The sequence below is a fragment of the Neovison vison genome, chromosome 1 (assembly GCF_020171115.1).
Source record: "Neovison vison isolate M4711 chromosome 1, ASM_NN_V1, whole genome shotgun sequence".
Lineage (NCBI taxonomy): Eukaryota > Metazoa > Chordata > Mammalia > Carnivora > Mustelidae > Neogale > Neogale vison.
In genome coordinates this window covers 287,808,940-287,826,132 of record NC_058091.1, presented here as the reverse complement: position 1 = coordinate 287,826,132, position 17,193 = coordinate 287,808,940, and the positions used below count along the sequence as shown (strand labels likewise).

The 17,193-nt window shown below is 38.5% G+C and overlaps 1 protein-coding gene across 11 annotated transcripts in view; it reads right to left on the bottom strand.

Moving 5' to 3' along the window:
• The window catches only part of CPLANE1 (ciliogenesis and planar polarity effector 1), a 149,014-nt gene that overhangs the window by 71,178 nt on the left and 60,643 nt on the right, over positions 1-17,193 (bottom strand). For all 11 annotated transcript variants that reach the window (XR_006382179.1, XM_044232526.1, XM_044232525.1 and 8 more), the window contains 4 exons: positions 16,971-17,129; positions 16,744-16,852; positions 14,625-14,925; positions 11,544-12,447 (listed from right to left, as the gene is read on the bottom strand). Coding sequence is in view for 10 of the 11 variants with exons in the window: in XM_044232526.1 (XP_044088461.1) it covers positions 11,544-12,447; positions 14,625-14,925; positions 16,744-16,852; positions 16,971-17,129 (1,473 nt within the window). In the remaining variant the exon portion in view is untranslated. The remainder of the gene's footprint in view (positions 1-11,543; positions 12,448-14,624; positions 14,926-16,743; positions 16,853-16,970; positions 17,130-17,193) is intronic.

The following is a 17,193-nucleotide window of genomic DNA, read 5'->3' as shown; positions in this document are numbered from 1 at the left end:
GTGGTTCTTTCTCTCTCTCTCTCTTTCTCTCCCCACTAAAGAAAACAAGAAAATAAAATGAAATGAAAGAAGACAAATATAGAATTAGAATGAGTGGAGGTAAGTCAACCAAGATGGTGACATAGGAGGTTCCTGAATTCCCCTCCTCCCACAGACACACTGAATGTACAACTACACACAAAGCAATTAATGCTGAAAGAAATCTAGTCACGACATGATGGATTCCTACATATCAAACAAAGGAGAAAATATCCCCACAGAGATACACAGAAAACAATGAGACACACTCACCATAAACCCTACTGAAGCACAGTACCCTATAAGCAGGAGGGAACTCCCAACCTCACTCTGAGGAGTGAGGTTCAGACTCCACAATGAGCACTCTAACTTTTAAAATGCCCCCTTAAGGGAGGGCCTCCAAAACACTGAGCTCTGAAAGCCAGTGAAGGTTGCATCCATTAAGTCCCACAGGACCATAGCAAACAAAGCAGCGTCTATTAACAGGAGCATGACCACTCATTGCAGCTATCCCCAAAAGGCTCAGGTGAAAACACCCATCTCCCAGTCTTCCCCTGGAAGGAATCCAGCTGCATACTTCTAGGGGCTAACTATGATACCAAGGAGACTGGGATGTTGATGGACAATTCCCCTGCTTTCTCTTTCTAGTCCATTTCAAGTCACCAGTATCTCCCTGCAAGCAGCTTGTCCACACATTTGGGTGCCCCAGCTTTTGCAGCTGCTGCCTGAAGGAAAGGTCCCCAGATCACCTGTCTCTGACAACCAACTGAACTTGCTTTTATGAGTCCCAAAGGAATTTAACAAAGAAAGAAGAACCCCTGTAGCTATTTACCTGGGCCTCACAGAGTGAGCAAAAACACCCATCTTCCAGTTTCTCTTACCTATATATTTTGCCACATGCTGCCTGAGAGTGCAATTTCTAGTCACTGTGGACCTACATGCTAAATGTGACCCACACCTTTGGGACACTGATAGGTCTTGGTTACCCCCAATTAATGGGAACCACTAAGAACAAAGAAGAAGACTTAGACCATCACAAAGATTTCAGAGCCAAACAAAAGCTCAGGTGAAGTTAATTGATGAGGTTTACCTCCTACATGAGACCACTCTATCCAACCTGGGAGGTGTGACTGTTTTATCTAATGGACAGAAACCAACATAGAATGTCAAGTAAAATCAAGAAACAGGAATATGTTCCAAACAAATGAACAAGATAAACCTCTAGAAATAGATCTTAATGAAATGAAAATAATGATATATCCTGAGAGAGATTCAAAATCATGGTCACAGAGGTCAGGGGATGAACAAAGTGAAAATTTAAGTGATGCATGAACAAAGAGAATTTCAACAAAGAAAATACAAAAAGTAACAAACAAATAACAGAGCTAAAGAATATAATTAAACTGAAAAAATTCAATGGAGAGCTTTAAAGGCAGATCGGATCAAGTGGAAGAAAGGATCAAAAAACTCAAAGACAGGGCAGTGGAATTCATCCAATCAGAGGAGGAAAAAGAAAAAAAAAAAAGAATGAACATAACTTAAGGGAATTATGGGATAGTAGTCCCAGAGGAAGGGGAAAGAGAAAGGAGCAGAAAGCTTTTCTAAGAAATAATAACTGAAAACTTCTCAAATCTGAGGAAAGAAATAGACATTGAGATCCAGGAAGCCCAGAGTTCTAAATAATATAAATTCAAAGAGACCTACACTGAGGCACCATGGGGCTTAATCCCATGACCCTGAGCTGATGACCTGAGCCTAAATCAAGAGTCAGACACTCAAGTGATAAGCCACTTAGGTGCCCCTATTTTTTTTTAATTAATCATGTCTTTTTTTCAGTTTTTATTAAATTCTAGTTAGTTAACATTCAGTATAATATTGGTTTCAGGAGTAGAATTTAGTCATTTATCATCTACATACAATGCCCAGTGTTCTTCACAAGTGCCCTCCTTAATACCCATCATGCATTTAACTCATCTCCTGTCCACTTCCCCTCCAGCAACCCAGTTTGTTCTCTATAGTTAAAAGTGTCTTATGGTTTGTCTCCCTCTCTTTTTTTCCCCTTCCCCTGTATCTATCTGTTTTGTTTCTTAAATTTCATGTATGAGTTAAATCACATGGTATTTGTCTTTCTCTAACTGACTTTGCTTAACATAATATGCTCTAGCTCTGATCTATGTCATTGAAAATTCAAGATTTCATTCTTTTTTATGGCTGAATACTATCCCATTGTATATATATTCCACATCTTCTTTTTTATATTTTATTTATTTATTTGACAGAGATCACAAGTTGGCAGAGAGGCAGACAGAGAGAGAAGAGGAAGCAGGCTCCCTGCCTGGGCAGAAAGCCCTTTGCGGGGCTCAATCCCAGCATCCCGGGACCGTGTCCCCCACATCTTCTTTATCCAGCCATTAGTCAATGAACATTTAGGCTCTTTCCATAATTTGGCTATTGTTGATAATGATGCTATAAACATCAGGGTGCATGTGCCCTTTGAATCAGTATATTTGTATCCTTTAGACAAATTCCTGTAGTGTAACTTCTGGGTTGTTGGACAGCTTTATTTTTAACTTTTCGAGGAACCTCCCTACTGTTCTCCAGAGTGCTGCAACAGCTTGCATTCACATGAATAGTCTAAGAGGGTTCCCTCCTCTGCATTCTTACCAACATCTATTGTTTCCCGTGCTAATTTTAGCCATTCTGACAGGTATGAGGTAGTATTTCATCATGGTTTTCATTTGTATTTCCCCAATGATGAATGATGTTGAACATTTTTTCACATGTCTGTTAGCCATCTAGATGTCTTATTTGGAAAAATGTCTGTTCATGTCTTCTGCCCATTTCTTGATTGGATTCTCTGTTCTTTGTGTGTTGACTTTGATACATTCTTTATATACTTTGGATATTAACCCTTCATCAGCTATGTCATTTGCATATATGTTCTCCCATTCAGCAGGTTGCCTTTTAGTTTTGTTGGTGGTTTCCTTTGCTGTGCAGAAGGTTTTTATCTTGATGAAGTCCCAATAGTTCATTTTTGCCTTTGTTTCCCTTGCTTCCAAAAATGTGTCTAGTAGAAGCTGCTGCAGCTGAGGTCAAAGAGGGTGCTGCCTATGTTCTTCTCTAAAATTTCGATGGATACCTGTCTCACATTTTGGTCTTTCATCCATTTTGAATTTATTTATTTTTTTGTATGGTGTAAGAAAGTGGTCCAGTTTCATTCATCTGCATGTAGCTGCCCAGTTTTCCCAACTATTTGTTGAAGAGACTATCTTTCCTTCCATTGGATATTCTTTCCTTCTTTGTTGAAGATTAGTTGACCATATAACTATGGGCCCATTTCTGGGCTTTCTGTTCTGTTCCATTGATCTATGCATCTGTTTCTGTGTCAGTACCATACTGTCTTGATTAGATCTTTGTTATATAGCTTGAAATCTACTCTCTCTCTCTGCCTGCCTCTCCATCTACTTGTGATTTCTCTCTGTCAAATAAATACATAAAATCTTAAAAAAAAAAAAGAAAAGAAAAAATAATGGGGCGCCTGGGTGGCTCAGTGGGTTGGGCCCCTGCCTTCGGCTCAGGTCATGATCTCAGGGTCCTGGGATCGAGTCCCGCATCGGGCTCTCTGATCGGGGGGAGCCTGCTTTCCTTTCTCTCTCTGCCTGCCTCTCCATCTACTTGTGATTTCTGTCAAATAAATACATAAAATCTTTAAAAAAAAAAAAAGAAATCTAAAATTGTGGTGACTCCAGCTTTCAAGATTGCTTGGGCTATTCACAGTCTTTAGTGTTCCATACAAATTTTAGAATTCTTTGTTCTAGCTCTGTGGGAAAATGCTGTTGGTATTTTAATAGGGATTTCATCAAACGTGTAGATTGCTATGAGTAATACAGACATTTTAACAATATTTGTTCTTCCAATCCATAAGTATGGAATGTTTTTCCATTTCTTTGTGTCATCTTCAATTTCCTTCATAAATGTTCTATGGTCTTCAGAATATAGATCTTTTACCTCTTTGGTTAGGTTTCTTCTTAGCTAGCTTATGGTTTTAGTGCAATTGTAAATGGAATTGATTCCTTGATTTCTCTTTCTGCCGCTTCATTATTGTTGTATAGAAATGCAACAGACATCTGTGCATTGATTTTATACCCTGCAACTTTGCTGAATTCCTGTATCAGTTCTAGTAATTTTTTGGTGGAGTCTTTTGGGTTTTCTATACAGAGCATCATGTTGTTTGTGAATAGTGAAAGTTTCACTTCTTCCTTACCAATTTGAATGCCTTTTCTTTCTTTTTGTTGTCTGATTACTTAAGCTAGGACTTCCAGATCTATGTCAAACAACACTGGTGAGAGTAGACATCCCTGTCTTGTTCCTGACCATAGCAGAAAAGCTCTGCTTTTCCCCCAGTGAGGATGATAACTGTGGGTCTTTCATATATGTCCTTATGATATTGAGGTGTATTCCCTCTATCTCTACTTTGTTGAGGGTTTTTATTAAGAATGGGTACCTGGGCACCTCGGTGGCTCAGGTGGTTGAGCATCCAACTCTTGATTTCAGCTCAGGTCATAATCTCAAGATTGTGGGATCAAGTCCCTCATTGGGCTCTATGCTGAGTAGGAAGTCTGCTCGAGATTCTCTCCCTCTGTCTCTGCTCCTCTCCCCACTAGTGCTTTCTCTCTAAAATACATAAATCTTAAAAAAATTTTTTCTAAGAAAAAAGAGAATGGGTGCTGTACTGTGTCAAATGCTTTTTCTGCATCTACTGAGAGGATCTTACGGTTCTTACCCTTTCTTTTATTAATGTGGTGTATCATGTTGATTGATTTGTGAATACTGAACCACACATGCAGTCCAGGAATAAATCCCACTTGATCATGGTGAATAATTCTCTTAATGTGCTATGACTTTGATTTGCTAGTATCTTGTTGAGAATTTCTGCACTGATGTTCATCACGGACATTGGCCCATAATTCTCCCTTTTTAGTGAGGTCTTTGGTTTGGAAATCAAGGTAATGTTGGTCTTACAGAATGACTGGAAGTTTTCCTTCCATTTCTATTTTTTGGAACAGTTTGAGAAGAATAAGCATTACTCTTCTTTAAATGTTTGGTAGAATTCCCCTGGGAAGCCATCTGGCCCTGGACTTTTGTTGTTGGGAGACTTTTTAAAATATTTAATTAATTAATTAATTAATTAAAGAGGGAAGGGGAGGAGCAGAGGCAAAGGCAGGGAATCTTTTTTTTTTTTTAAACATTTTTTTTTTTAAGATTTTATGTATTTATTTGTCAGAGAGAGGGGGAGACAGAGCGAGCACAGGCAGACAGAGAGGCAGGGAGAGGCAGAGGGAGAAGCAGGCTCCCTGCCGAGCAAGGAGCCCGATGTGGGATTCGATCCCAGGACGTCGGGATCATGACCTGAGCCGAAGGCAGCTGCTTAACCAACTGAGCCACCCAGGCGTCCCAAGGCAGGGAATCTTAAGCAGGCTCCACCCCCAGTGCAGAACCTAATGCCGGGTTCGATCTCACAACCCTGAGATCATGACCTGGGCTGAAATCAAGAGTCTGACACTTAACTGACTGAGCTACCCATGTGCCACTGTTGGGAGATTTTTGGTTACTGAATAATTTATTGAGTGAATAATTTATTTGCTGGTTATGTATCTGTTCAAATTTTCTATTTCTTCCTATTTCCATTTTAGTAGTTATATGTTTCTAGGAATGTATCCATTTCTTCCAGATTGCTTAATTTGTTGGCATATAATTAATTGCTCATAATAGTCACTTATAATTATATTTCCATGGTGCTGGTTGTGATCTCTCTCTTACTCATTATTCCATTCAATTGGCTCTTTTCTCTTTTCTTTTTGATAAGTCTGGCTAGGGGCTTATCAATTTTGTTAATTCTTCATACAACCAGCTCCTAGTTTCACTGATCTGTTCTGGTTTTTTGTTTGCTTGTATGCTTCTCTATCATTTATTTTTGCTCTTAGCTTTATTACCATTCTTCTGCTAGATTTAGGCTTCATTTGATGTTTCTTTTCTAGCTCCTTTAGGTGAAAGGTTAGGTTGTTTATTTGAGAATTTTCCTGATTATTGAGGTAGGCCTGTACTACTATGTATTTCCCTCTTACAACTGTTTTGGTCCATCATGTTTTCATTTTCATTTGCTTCCATGTATTTTTTGTATTTCTTCTTTCATTATCTGGTTAACCCATTCATTCTTCAATAGGATGTTTTTTAACACCCATGAATTTATGGTCTTTCCAATTTTTTTTTCTTGTGATATACTTCAACTATTATAGTATGGTGGTCTGAAAATATGTATGGTATGATCTCAATCTTTTTGAGGCCTGATTTGTGACCCAGTATGTGATCTATCCTGGAGAACCTTCCATGTTCACTAGAAAAGAATCTGTATTCTGATGCTCTAGGATGTAGTGTTCCAAATACATCTGTTAAGTCCATCTGGTCCAGGGTGTCATTCACAGGTCTTGTTTCCTTGAAGATTTTATATGCAGATGATCTGTCCATTGCTTTAAGTGGGGTGTTAAAGGCCCCTAATATTATGTATTGTTAACAATGAGTTTATTTATGTTGTTACTATTCATTTATATATTTGGGTGTTCCCAAGTTGGGGGGCATAAGTATGAACAATTGTTAGATCTTCTTGTTGGATAGACCCCTTGATTGTGATGTAGTGTCCATTTTCATCTGCTACAATCTTTTGTTTAAAATATAGTTTGTCTTGGGATGCCTGGGTGGCTCAGTGGGTTAAGCTGCTGCCTTCGGCTCAGGTCATGATCTCAGGGTCCTGGGATCAAGTCCCTCATCGGGCTCTCTGCTCAGCGGGGAGGCTGCTTCCTCCTCTCTCTCTCTCTGCCTACTTGTGATCTCTCTCTGTCAAATAAATAAATAAAATCTTTAAAAAATAAAATAAAATATAGTTTGTCTGATGGGCATTAAGGAGGGCATGTGACATCCATTAGCATGATAAATGGTACTCTATCCCCTCACTTCCAATCTGTAGGTGTCTTTAGGTCTAAAATGAGTCTCTTGTAGGTAGCATATAGATGGGTCTTGGTTTTGTTTTTATTTTTATCTATTCTGAGACTCTACGTCGTTTGATCAGAACATTTAGTTTATTTACATTCCGAGTGATTATTGATAAGAATTTATGCCATTGTATTACCCATAAAATTGTTATTCCTGCAGATTGTCTCTGTTCCTTTCTGGTCTTTATTACTTTTGGTCTTTCTTTCCCACTCAGAGTCCCCTTTAATGTTTCTTGCAGGGCTGGTTAAGTGATCACAAACTCCTTTAGTTTTTGTTTGTCTAGGAAATTCTTTATCCCTCCTTCTATTCTGAATGACAGCCTTGTCAATAGAGTATTCTTGGCTATATATTTTCCCCATCAGCACGTTGAATATATCATGCCACTCCCTTCTGGCCTGCCAGGTTTCAGTGGAGAGACCTGCTAACCTTATTTGTCTTCTCTTGTACATCAGGATTTTCTTTTCCCTTGCTGCTTTCAGGATTTTTTCCTTACCTCTGTATTTTGCAAATTTTACTATGATAAGTCTTGGTGTTGGCCTGCTTTTGTTGATTTTGATTGGAGTATTCTGTCCCTCCTGAATTTGGACGTCTGTTTACTTCCCCAGATTAGAGACGTTTTCACCTATAATTTGCTAAATAAACTTTCTGCCCTTTTTTCTCTCTTCTTCTCCTGGGACTCCTATGATACGGATATTATTACATTTTATGGAGTTTCTGAGTTCCCTAAGTCTATAGTCATGATCCAATTTTTCTTTCCCTCTTCTTCTCACCTTCATTATTTTCCATAATTTTATCTCCTACATCACTATTCATTCCTCTGCTTCTGCCAGTCTTGTAGTCACTACATCCAGTCAGTTTTGCATCTTGTTGTAGCATTTTTTATTTTGGCCAGACTAGTTTCTTATGATTGTTGTTTTAAATTCTGGTTCAGGTGTATTACTTCTATCAGTTTTGATTAGATCCCTGGCAGTGACCTCTTCGTCTTTCTTTTAGGGTGAATTCCTCCATCTTGGTATTTTGTCTAGGTCTCTGTCTTCTGTGTGTTAGAAAGCGAGTCATGTTTCCTGCTCCTGGGAGTAATGGCTATATTAAGAAGAGTTTCTATATCATCCAAGGCCTGGTGCTTCATGAAGTGTTTCTGGTATATGCTCTGTGCATTCTGCTGTCATGTTTTGGCTGCTCTTTCCCTCAGGTCAGTCCTCTGCAGAGTTTCTCCCTTCCTGCAATGGGAAGTATTTGGACTTTTTCCAGTTGTGTGACAAATTTTAACTAGGTGTGTTTTGGTCGGCTTAAAAGAGGCTAGGTCCGGGGCGCCTGGGTGGCTCAGTCAGTTAAGCATCTGACTCAGATTTCGACTAGGGTCATGATCTCAGGGTTGGGAGACTAAAGCCTATGTCAGGTTCCACTTTCACCATGGAGTACTTGATATTCTCTCTCCCTCTCCCTCCCCTCTGACCCTCCCTGCATGTGCTCTCTCTGAAAGAAGGAAGGAAAGAAGAAAAGGAAGGAAGGAAAGAAGGAAGGAAGGAAGGAAGGAAGGCAAGTTAGAGCCTATTTCTCTTAGTGCTTAAATTTTGCAGCACTCTATGGTCAGTAGACTTGATGCATGCAGGGGATCTGTGTGATCTTCTGCAGGGGGATCGGGGGAGCCTGCTACTCCTGTGACTCTCAGGCACACCTATTTCAGAAGCACCTTCAGAGTGCAGAGGAGTGGGGGTTGGTGTAAGTGGCTCAAGCCTCCACTGTGGGGTGCCATGCTGCTCAATGACGTTCACCTGTGTTGATGCAGGGGGAAGAGGAAATGACATCAGCTTGCTCTCTTGTCCCCAGAGAGGGGAGTTTATGCCCACCACTGTACAGGAAGCCCTCAGAGATGAGCAAACAATCTCCCCCGCTGTGTCCCAGGCTATTGTCAGATCCTAGTCTTCACTCTGTCTGTGTCTGAGCTGTCTGTCCACATAGTCATCCTGTTTTATCTCAAATATGCCTGCTGGGTTTCAAAACCCCAAATTTTAGGAACCTGGCATGGCATGGACCTATGCTGATCCTCTGTGGGAGCATCTTGCTGTGCTGTGGCTAGTGACACTTTCTCCCAGAAGGCAGCTATACAAATGCCCAGGGACTTGGAGTTTATGGTAAAGCTCAGCAAAAATCTGGGGTCCAGTTAGCTGCCCTCAGCTCCCTTTGCTTGTATGCTAATGAACAGGGCAGCTCAATGGCACCTGTGGGAGAGTCAGCCTGTGTTTTGAATCCAGGCATTGACTTTACCTTTATTGACTTTATTAAAGTCCTGGATGGCATCTTCTTCCAGTATAAGGTTATCTTGTCTACAATGAAAATCTGTTGTTTAGTGTAACCACCTTCATTAAATATTCTAGCTAGATCTTTTGGATAACTTGCAGGATCTTCTACATCAGCACTTGCTACTTCATCTTGTACTTTTAGTTATGAAAATGGCTTCTTTCTTTAAACCTTGTGAATCAACCTCAGCTTAGCTTCAGATTTTTCTTTTGCAGCTTCCTCACCTCTCCCGGCCTTCACAGAATTGACGAGTCAGGGCCTTGCTTGGGACTAGGCTTCAGCTTAAGAGAATGTTGTAGCTGCTCTGATCTTCCATCCAGACCATTAAAACTTTCTCCATTATCAGCAATAAGGCTGTTCCATGTTCTTACCATTCATGTGTTTACTGGTCTAGCACTTTTAATATCCTTTAAGAACTTTTCCTTTGCATTCACAACTTGACTTGTTAGTTGCAAGAAGTCTAGATTTTGGCTTATCTCACCTTTCAACATACCATCTTCATTAATCTTAATCGTTTCTAGCCTTTGACTTAAATTGAGAAACAAGTGACTCTTTCTTTCACCTGAACACTTAGGGGCCATTGTGGGATTATTAGTCTAATTTCAATACTGTTGTGTCTCAGGGAAAATGGAGGTTGGAGGAGAGGGCGGGAGATGGGGGTTGGTGCCAATTGGTGGTAGAGTCAAAACACACACATTTATTGAAGTTCATCATCTAATATGGGCATAGTTTGTGGTGCCCCAAAGCAATTACAATAGTAACATCAAAGATTACTGGTCATAAATATATAACAAATAAAAGGATAATGAAAAAGTTTAAGATATTGTAAGAATTGTCAAAATGTTACAGAGACATGAGGCAAGCAAATGCTACTAGAAAATGGTACAGACAAATTTGCCCAGTGCAGGGTTGTCATAAGTCTTCAATTTGTATAAAAAGTAGTATCTGCAACGTACAATAAAGCAAAGTGCAATAAAACTAGGTATGCCTATACAAACTTTCAGTTATAAAATAAATGAGGTCTGAGAAGCTAATGTAATATGGTAACTATAGCTGACAACACTGCATTACAGAAGTGAAATTTGCTGAGAGTAGAACTTGTATGTCTAACCAAAAAAAAAAGTATGTGAGGTGTTGAATGTGTTAATTAGACGAAGGGAATCTTCACTATATATACGTCTATTAATTCATCACATTGTATATTTAAATATCTTACAATTTTTCAATCATACCTCAATAAAGCTGAGAAAAAAAATTAGAAACTATTGGAATTCTCCAAATATTAAAAAAGCCCATTTCCATTTTTCAACTACTTTACCATACATAAACTGGTTTTCCAAAAAGTTCATCTCCATAGTTTTTTTTTTTTTTTCAGTGCAACAGCAACCACCCAATCAAAAGATATTTATGTAAAAATATTTGTTCTTGCAAATGGGTTAAAAGAGCAGTTTGCTAGTTGCCACTGGTTAAAGAAAAGAAAAAATAGTTAATAAGCACTAACTTCTCTACTGATACCCATCTGACTCTCCAGTATGGTTCCCTAAATTCTAGTCCAGATTGTAAGAAAAATGATTCTCTATTACATATGATGAGACACCAGTAATAAAAACTCTATAGAGGCCTAGTCTTCCATCTGAACCAACCTGAGACTTGAAAGAGAAAGAATATAAAGGTACTACCACTCATAGTATCACTTAAAATTATCTCCTTTTCCCTCCTTTTTCTTTTTTTTAAGTTTTTTTTTTTTTTTTTATTTGACAGAGATCACAAGTAGGCTGAGAGGCAGGCAGAGAGAGAGAGGAGGAAGCAGGCTCCCCGCTGAGCAGAGAACCCGATGCGGGGCTCGATCCCAGGATCTTGGGATCATGACCAGAGCTGAAGGCAGCGGCTTTAACCCACTGAGCCACCCCGGTGCCCCACTCCTTTTTCTTTTTTTAATAAACACACATAAAATCACAAAACCTCATAACCTCTATGAAAACACTTTTACCCTAATTAATTATTTTTGAGAATTGAAGGAATCACTTAAAGAAAAATAATTAATTATGCAGATTATAATCAACAGTATCATTAACTTGGTTACTTAGTGACTTTTTAATAGATGGAGAAATATAAAAATAGTTTCAATCTACAATGAGAATTCTCATTTGTATTCAATAAAGAATTCAAGTTCTTACCTTAAAATTGACATTTTTTGCCTTATATGTAGCAAAATATGGTTGTTCCAAAAGCCACAATGATGTAAGAATGGCAGCTGTAGACGTCTTTACACGAATGACAGGACTATACTCCCAGGATAACTCAGTGAGAGTAGGATCACAGGGCAGTCTTTTATTAGACCATCTTATCATCCATTCCAGCAGCCTTCTTATACTGCCAAATGTGTTATTTAGTGCTAGAGGAAGATCTTCTTGAGGGTTAATATCATTGCACTGAATTGCTTTAAAAGTATACCTTCTAGTTTTGTTAGACTTGGGAGTCCAAAAATTATGGTTTGACAATTTCTGGATTACAGGTTTCTCTGATTTGTCTTCTTGTATTCTGTAAACTGACTTTTTTTTAAAACCAAACAATCCACTTGTCCCATCCTTTTTATTGACTTCATTCAAAGGGCTCTCTAAAAATGGCCCGATTCCTTGATTAACCGGGACTGAAGCTGAAAGTTCTTGGTTTTCTGATTTTTCAGACTCATAAGACTCAGAAGCAACAAAGCAGGAGCCAGCTCTAAACATATTCTGGCTTTTGGTTTTGCCTTGACGTCGTTTTAATGTTGTATGCACATCAAAAAGTAAAGAATTAAGTTCGTTTTCTCTAAGATGTCCAGAAAAACTGGTTAGAAATGGAATGCCAGGATCCTTAGAATCAAGTAGGTCTCTTTCAAGAACATAACTCAAGAAGAGATCAAGGAACTTAATATATTCATCATCATCACGTTCAAATTCCCAAACTCCTATTACAGGAAGTGCATTTTGTGATAAATTTTCATGATCTTTTCTTTCAAGATTTTTTTTCTGATTACATATCTTCTTTTTTTCTTTGGACTTATCAGTCAATGTAAATTCCATGTGATTTGGGGCATTTCTAGCAAAACAAAGTTGAAAAAGACAAAATTAATAACTAAAACAGATAATAGAATTAACAACAAAAATTCTCTCCACTGATTGAATCATGTATCTTTTTTTTAATGCCTCAATGTCTTTCAAATGAGGGGGTCAGACCAAATGATCTCTAAGTGTTTACTAGAGCTAAACATTCTGATTCAAAAATATAACACATTAGTACCCAAACGGGTAAATTTGTGTTAAAAAAAAAAAGACTGAAATGGGGGCGCCTGGATGGCTCAGTCAGGTAAGCATCTGCCTTTGGCTCAGATCATGATCCCAGAGCCCTGGGATCAAGTCCCACATCAAGCTCCCTCCTTGGCAGCGAAGCCTGCTTCTCCTTCTCCCTCCGCCAGCTGCTCTCCCTGCTTGTGTTCACTCTCTCTCGCTGTCAAATAAAAAAATAAAATCTTTTATTTAAAAAAAAAAAAGACTGAAGGGACGCCTGGGTGGCTCAGTTGGTTAAGCAGCTGCCTTCGGCTCAGGTCATGATCCCAGCGTCCTGGAATCGAGTCCCGCATCGGGCTCCTTGCTCAGCAGGGAGCCTGCTTCTCCCTCTGCCTCTGCCTGCCATTCTGTCTGCCTGTGCTCGCTCTCTACCCCCCTCTCTCTCTGATAAATAAATAAAATCTTAAAAAAAAAAAAAAGACTGAAAAAAATAAAAAAATATTTTAAAAAAGACTGAAATGTGTTCATAGAAATTTCACTTTAAAAAATATGAATTTCTTTCTGGAACAAAAAAACGTTCCACTAATGTGTCAGAATTTAGGAATATAAAGTCAATAAAAATCATAAGCCACCAACATACATATTAATGTAAGGTTTCTTGTTTTTTGCATCTGCCCCTTTCAGCTTTCCCTGTGCAATGTGCAACAAGCAGGACTGCTCTCAAGATTCTGCTACACAAAAGTCGGGAATTTTTTCAAAACTTTCTGCTGCTACTAAACCTGTTAGGCAAACCCTTTAACTGCCAGTCATAATTACTTTTAAATCTGTTTCCTTTCAACATGGTCCTTAGGGAAGAACACAGATTCCCAGGTCCCTCAATAAAAGAAAGAAAGTGTTCGTATTAAGGCACCTGACTGAAGGCACCATGTCTCTCCTTATTAAAAAGTCACAATAAGCAGCCTCCAGTGTAACCAAAATTGGCGAAACAAGCTCACAATTTATAATACTATTAGGTATGATTTAAGCAGATGTTTATGTTTGAAGTAGATAAAATTATTTCATTTGACAAGATTATGGTTGATTTTGTAGACTCCTAGTCATGAAAAGGATAAACTGAATGGCAGATAATGGAATTATAAAGAAAAAAATTTAGCTAGAGCAATAGAAGTTTAAATGATAAGAATTTCTCAACAATTTATAGACAAGTTTCAAAGATGAATGTGCAATTTCCTTTCCCTGGAAACCTTTAAAAATAATTTAGCTGAGGCACCTGGGTGGCTCAGTGGGTTAAAGTCTCTGCCTTCCGCTCAGGTCATGATCCCAGGATGCTGGGATGGAGCCCCACATTGGCCTCTCTGCTCAGCGGGGAGCCTGCTTCCCTGCCACCCCTCCCCCGCCTCTGATCTCTGTCTGTCAAATAAATAAATAAATAATCATTAAAAGAATAATTTAGCTAACCCAATAATTCTAAATTACTTAAATCTAAAGATTACTAAAAAAACTAAAATGGAGCACCAAATGGCTCAGATGGTTAAGCATCTGCCTTCACCTCAAGTCATGGTCCCAGGGTCCTGGGATTGAGCCCCACAAGGGTCTCCCTGCTCAGCTGGGAGCCTGCATCCCCCTCTCCCTCTGCCCCTCCCTCCATGCTCATGCTTTCTCTCTCTCTCTCTCAAATAACTAAATAAAATCTTAAAAAAAAAAAAAAAACTAAACTAAAATCTCCCCAGTGAACTCTAGAATTTCATCTACTGACCTGATTTTACACTATCAGGTAGCAAGATTATTTCATATCTCAATAATATTTTCAATTGTACATTTTATACTCCTAACATCCTTGTGAGTCAGGGAGGGTAGCATTTATTGTTCATATTGTTAACAGTACAATCAGTGAGGGACAAGAAATCAGTTCCTCTGTCACATGAACATACTGAAAATATTTTTTTCCAAAGAAAGTGAATACTTGCTATTAAGAGATCTCAACAGTACCTTTGGTAGACATGTATCCTATTTTTTTCTTCAACTGACAATGCTTCTGAGAAGGTGTCTGCTGTATCTGCATCACTATGGACTAGAGAATTCCCCAGTTCCGTGAGTGTGCTCCTGCTCAAACTAGTTCCTAAGGAAAACCTATCAAAACCTGGAACCTCAGCTGGTTTTTCTTCTTCAAGTGGTTCCCAGATATTCATCTCAAAAGAGCCTATATTTCTTTGCACACGTTTTAGGGCTTTCACTCTCACTTTATGAATAGAATGCATAATAACAGACATCATTTCCTCAGTTTGGGGACCTATAAAAGAAAAAAAAAGAAGGTCTTAGAGTAAATTAAAATGTTTCCTCTCAAGACAAAGGGGGACCCAATTCCAGTCCCTTGTGGGAACAAGGAATCCAACTGATGACTAAGACTTATTTCCACATTCTTACAGAGCATGCTTTCTTCAGTATTTGTTAGAAGGCTATAGTCCACATTTTAAGGCAGAATTGCCAAAGTTAGAGAAGGTCCATTAAAGAACAATAAAAGGGACAGAATCCAGAATCCATAAGAATGTGTGCCCTAGAAAACAAAAACTTAAGAAGTAATTTCATTGTTCTGGGGCTCCTGGGGGGCCCAGTTTGTTGAGATTCTGGCTTACTTCATGATCTTTGGGTCATGGGATGGAGCCCCATGTCAGGGTCCCGTTGGGCATGGAGCCTGCCTGAGAGTCTCTCTCTCCCCCCTCTTCCTCTGCCCCACTCCCTGCACTCACTCTCCCTCTCTCAAATAAACAAATAAATCTTAAAAAAAAAAAAAGTAATTTATTTAAAAAAATGAGGCAGATCATTACAAAAAGAATCGTGACAACTTTTCCATTCCCAAGAGTGGTAAATAAGAGAAAATGAATATAATTTTAGCCAAAGAAACAAAAACACCTTTCTGACTTTAAATAACAGGAAATATTAGAAAGGGATGTTTTTCAAGGTTGCCTACAAAAAATAATTTAAACATTATTATACATAAACAGGACATTTTAGAGAATGTCAAGAAAGTATTAAGAAAAATATAAACCAGAAATATATTAATATAATAATGCATAATCATAAAACATAACTAGACTTATATACTATAGTTATAAAAAAGAGGGTAATTGGAATTTTTAAAAAATTTCCACAATGTGGGGCGCCTGGGTGGCTCAGTGGGTTAAGCCGCTGCCTTCGGCTCAGGTCATGATCTCAGGGTCCTGGGATCGAGTCCCGCGTCGGGCTCTCTGCTCAACAGGGAGCCTGCTTCCTCCTCTCTCTCTCTGCCTGCCTCTCTGCCTACTTGTGATCTCTCTCTGTCAAATAAATAAATAAAATCTTTAAAAAAATAAATAAATAAAAAATTTCCACAATGTGAATGTAGTTAATATCACTGAATTATATACTTAAAAGTGGTAAATGTTATATTATGTATATATTTTAACCACAAGAAAAAAAATTTCTACAAGGGCATCTTGGCTGTAGAGGATAAAATTAGAAATACAAATAACCATAAAGGAAGAGGAAGAACACTAGTTTTCAATAAAATAGCTGCATTATGCAAAGCTCCATATGCTCATTTTATATATTTTATCCTCATCTTTTTGTTTTGTTTTGTTTTTTGAGAAAGAGAGAGAGCATGCAGAGGGCACTGTAGAGGGAGAAAGAAAGAATCTTAAGTGGGGTCCATCCCCAGCAAGGTGGGGCTCAATTTCATAATCCTAAAATCACGACCTAAGACAAAATCAAGAGTTTGGTGCTTAACTGACTGAGTTACCCAGGCATCCCTTAATCTTTTAATACACATTTGCAAAGTAGGTATTAGTATACCCATTTTACAAATAAGGAAATGAGATCCATAGAGACTGAGCAACTTGCCTACAGTCACACAGTTATTAACTGACAGAGCCATGACGTGAAGTCAGCTTTGTCTGGTTCCGAAGCAAAACTGGTGCTTCAGTGATGGAGGAGTGCTTATTTCTGCCTTCTCGTACTATCTTCAAAGAAAGAAGAAATGCATAAAAATATAAGCACTAGAAATCACATGCTTTCAAAAGAAAACAAGAATCTTCTGTAATTCATCACATACGTAAGAAATGACAAATACTACCTTTTACAACACAGTGTCTGAGTCTCTGCTGAAGAGAGTGATATTTTTCTCTTAAAGGAACCCTTATGTCCTCAGGATTGGGAAATGCTCTCACAAAAATTTCAGCTACCTTCAGAAAAATTTAGAAAATGAGTTTTATGAGCAACATCATTCTTAATTAAAATAAAGCAAAAGTCCTTTGAAGTCTCTGATTTTCATTTAGTTTGTTTTCACTACATTCACATTACCTTTCTGATTGGTGGCAATTCTCCAATAAGGCTCAAAATTAGATCCTGAATAAGTTCTTCGATATTAGCAAATCGAGAGAAAGGCAGCATTCTGTATGCCCACTCCACTGCACTGAGACAGTGCTCAACCATGCAGGAATCAAATTCCACTTCGAGGTCCTAAAAGGATATTGAGAAATACATTTCCTTTTCAATTTAGATGGACAGATCAGGAATCCAAATG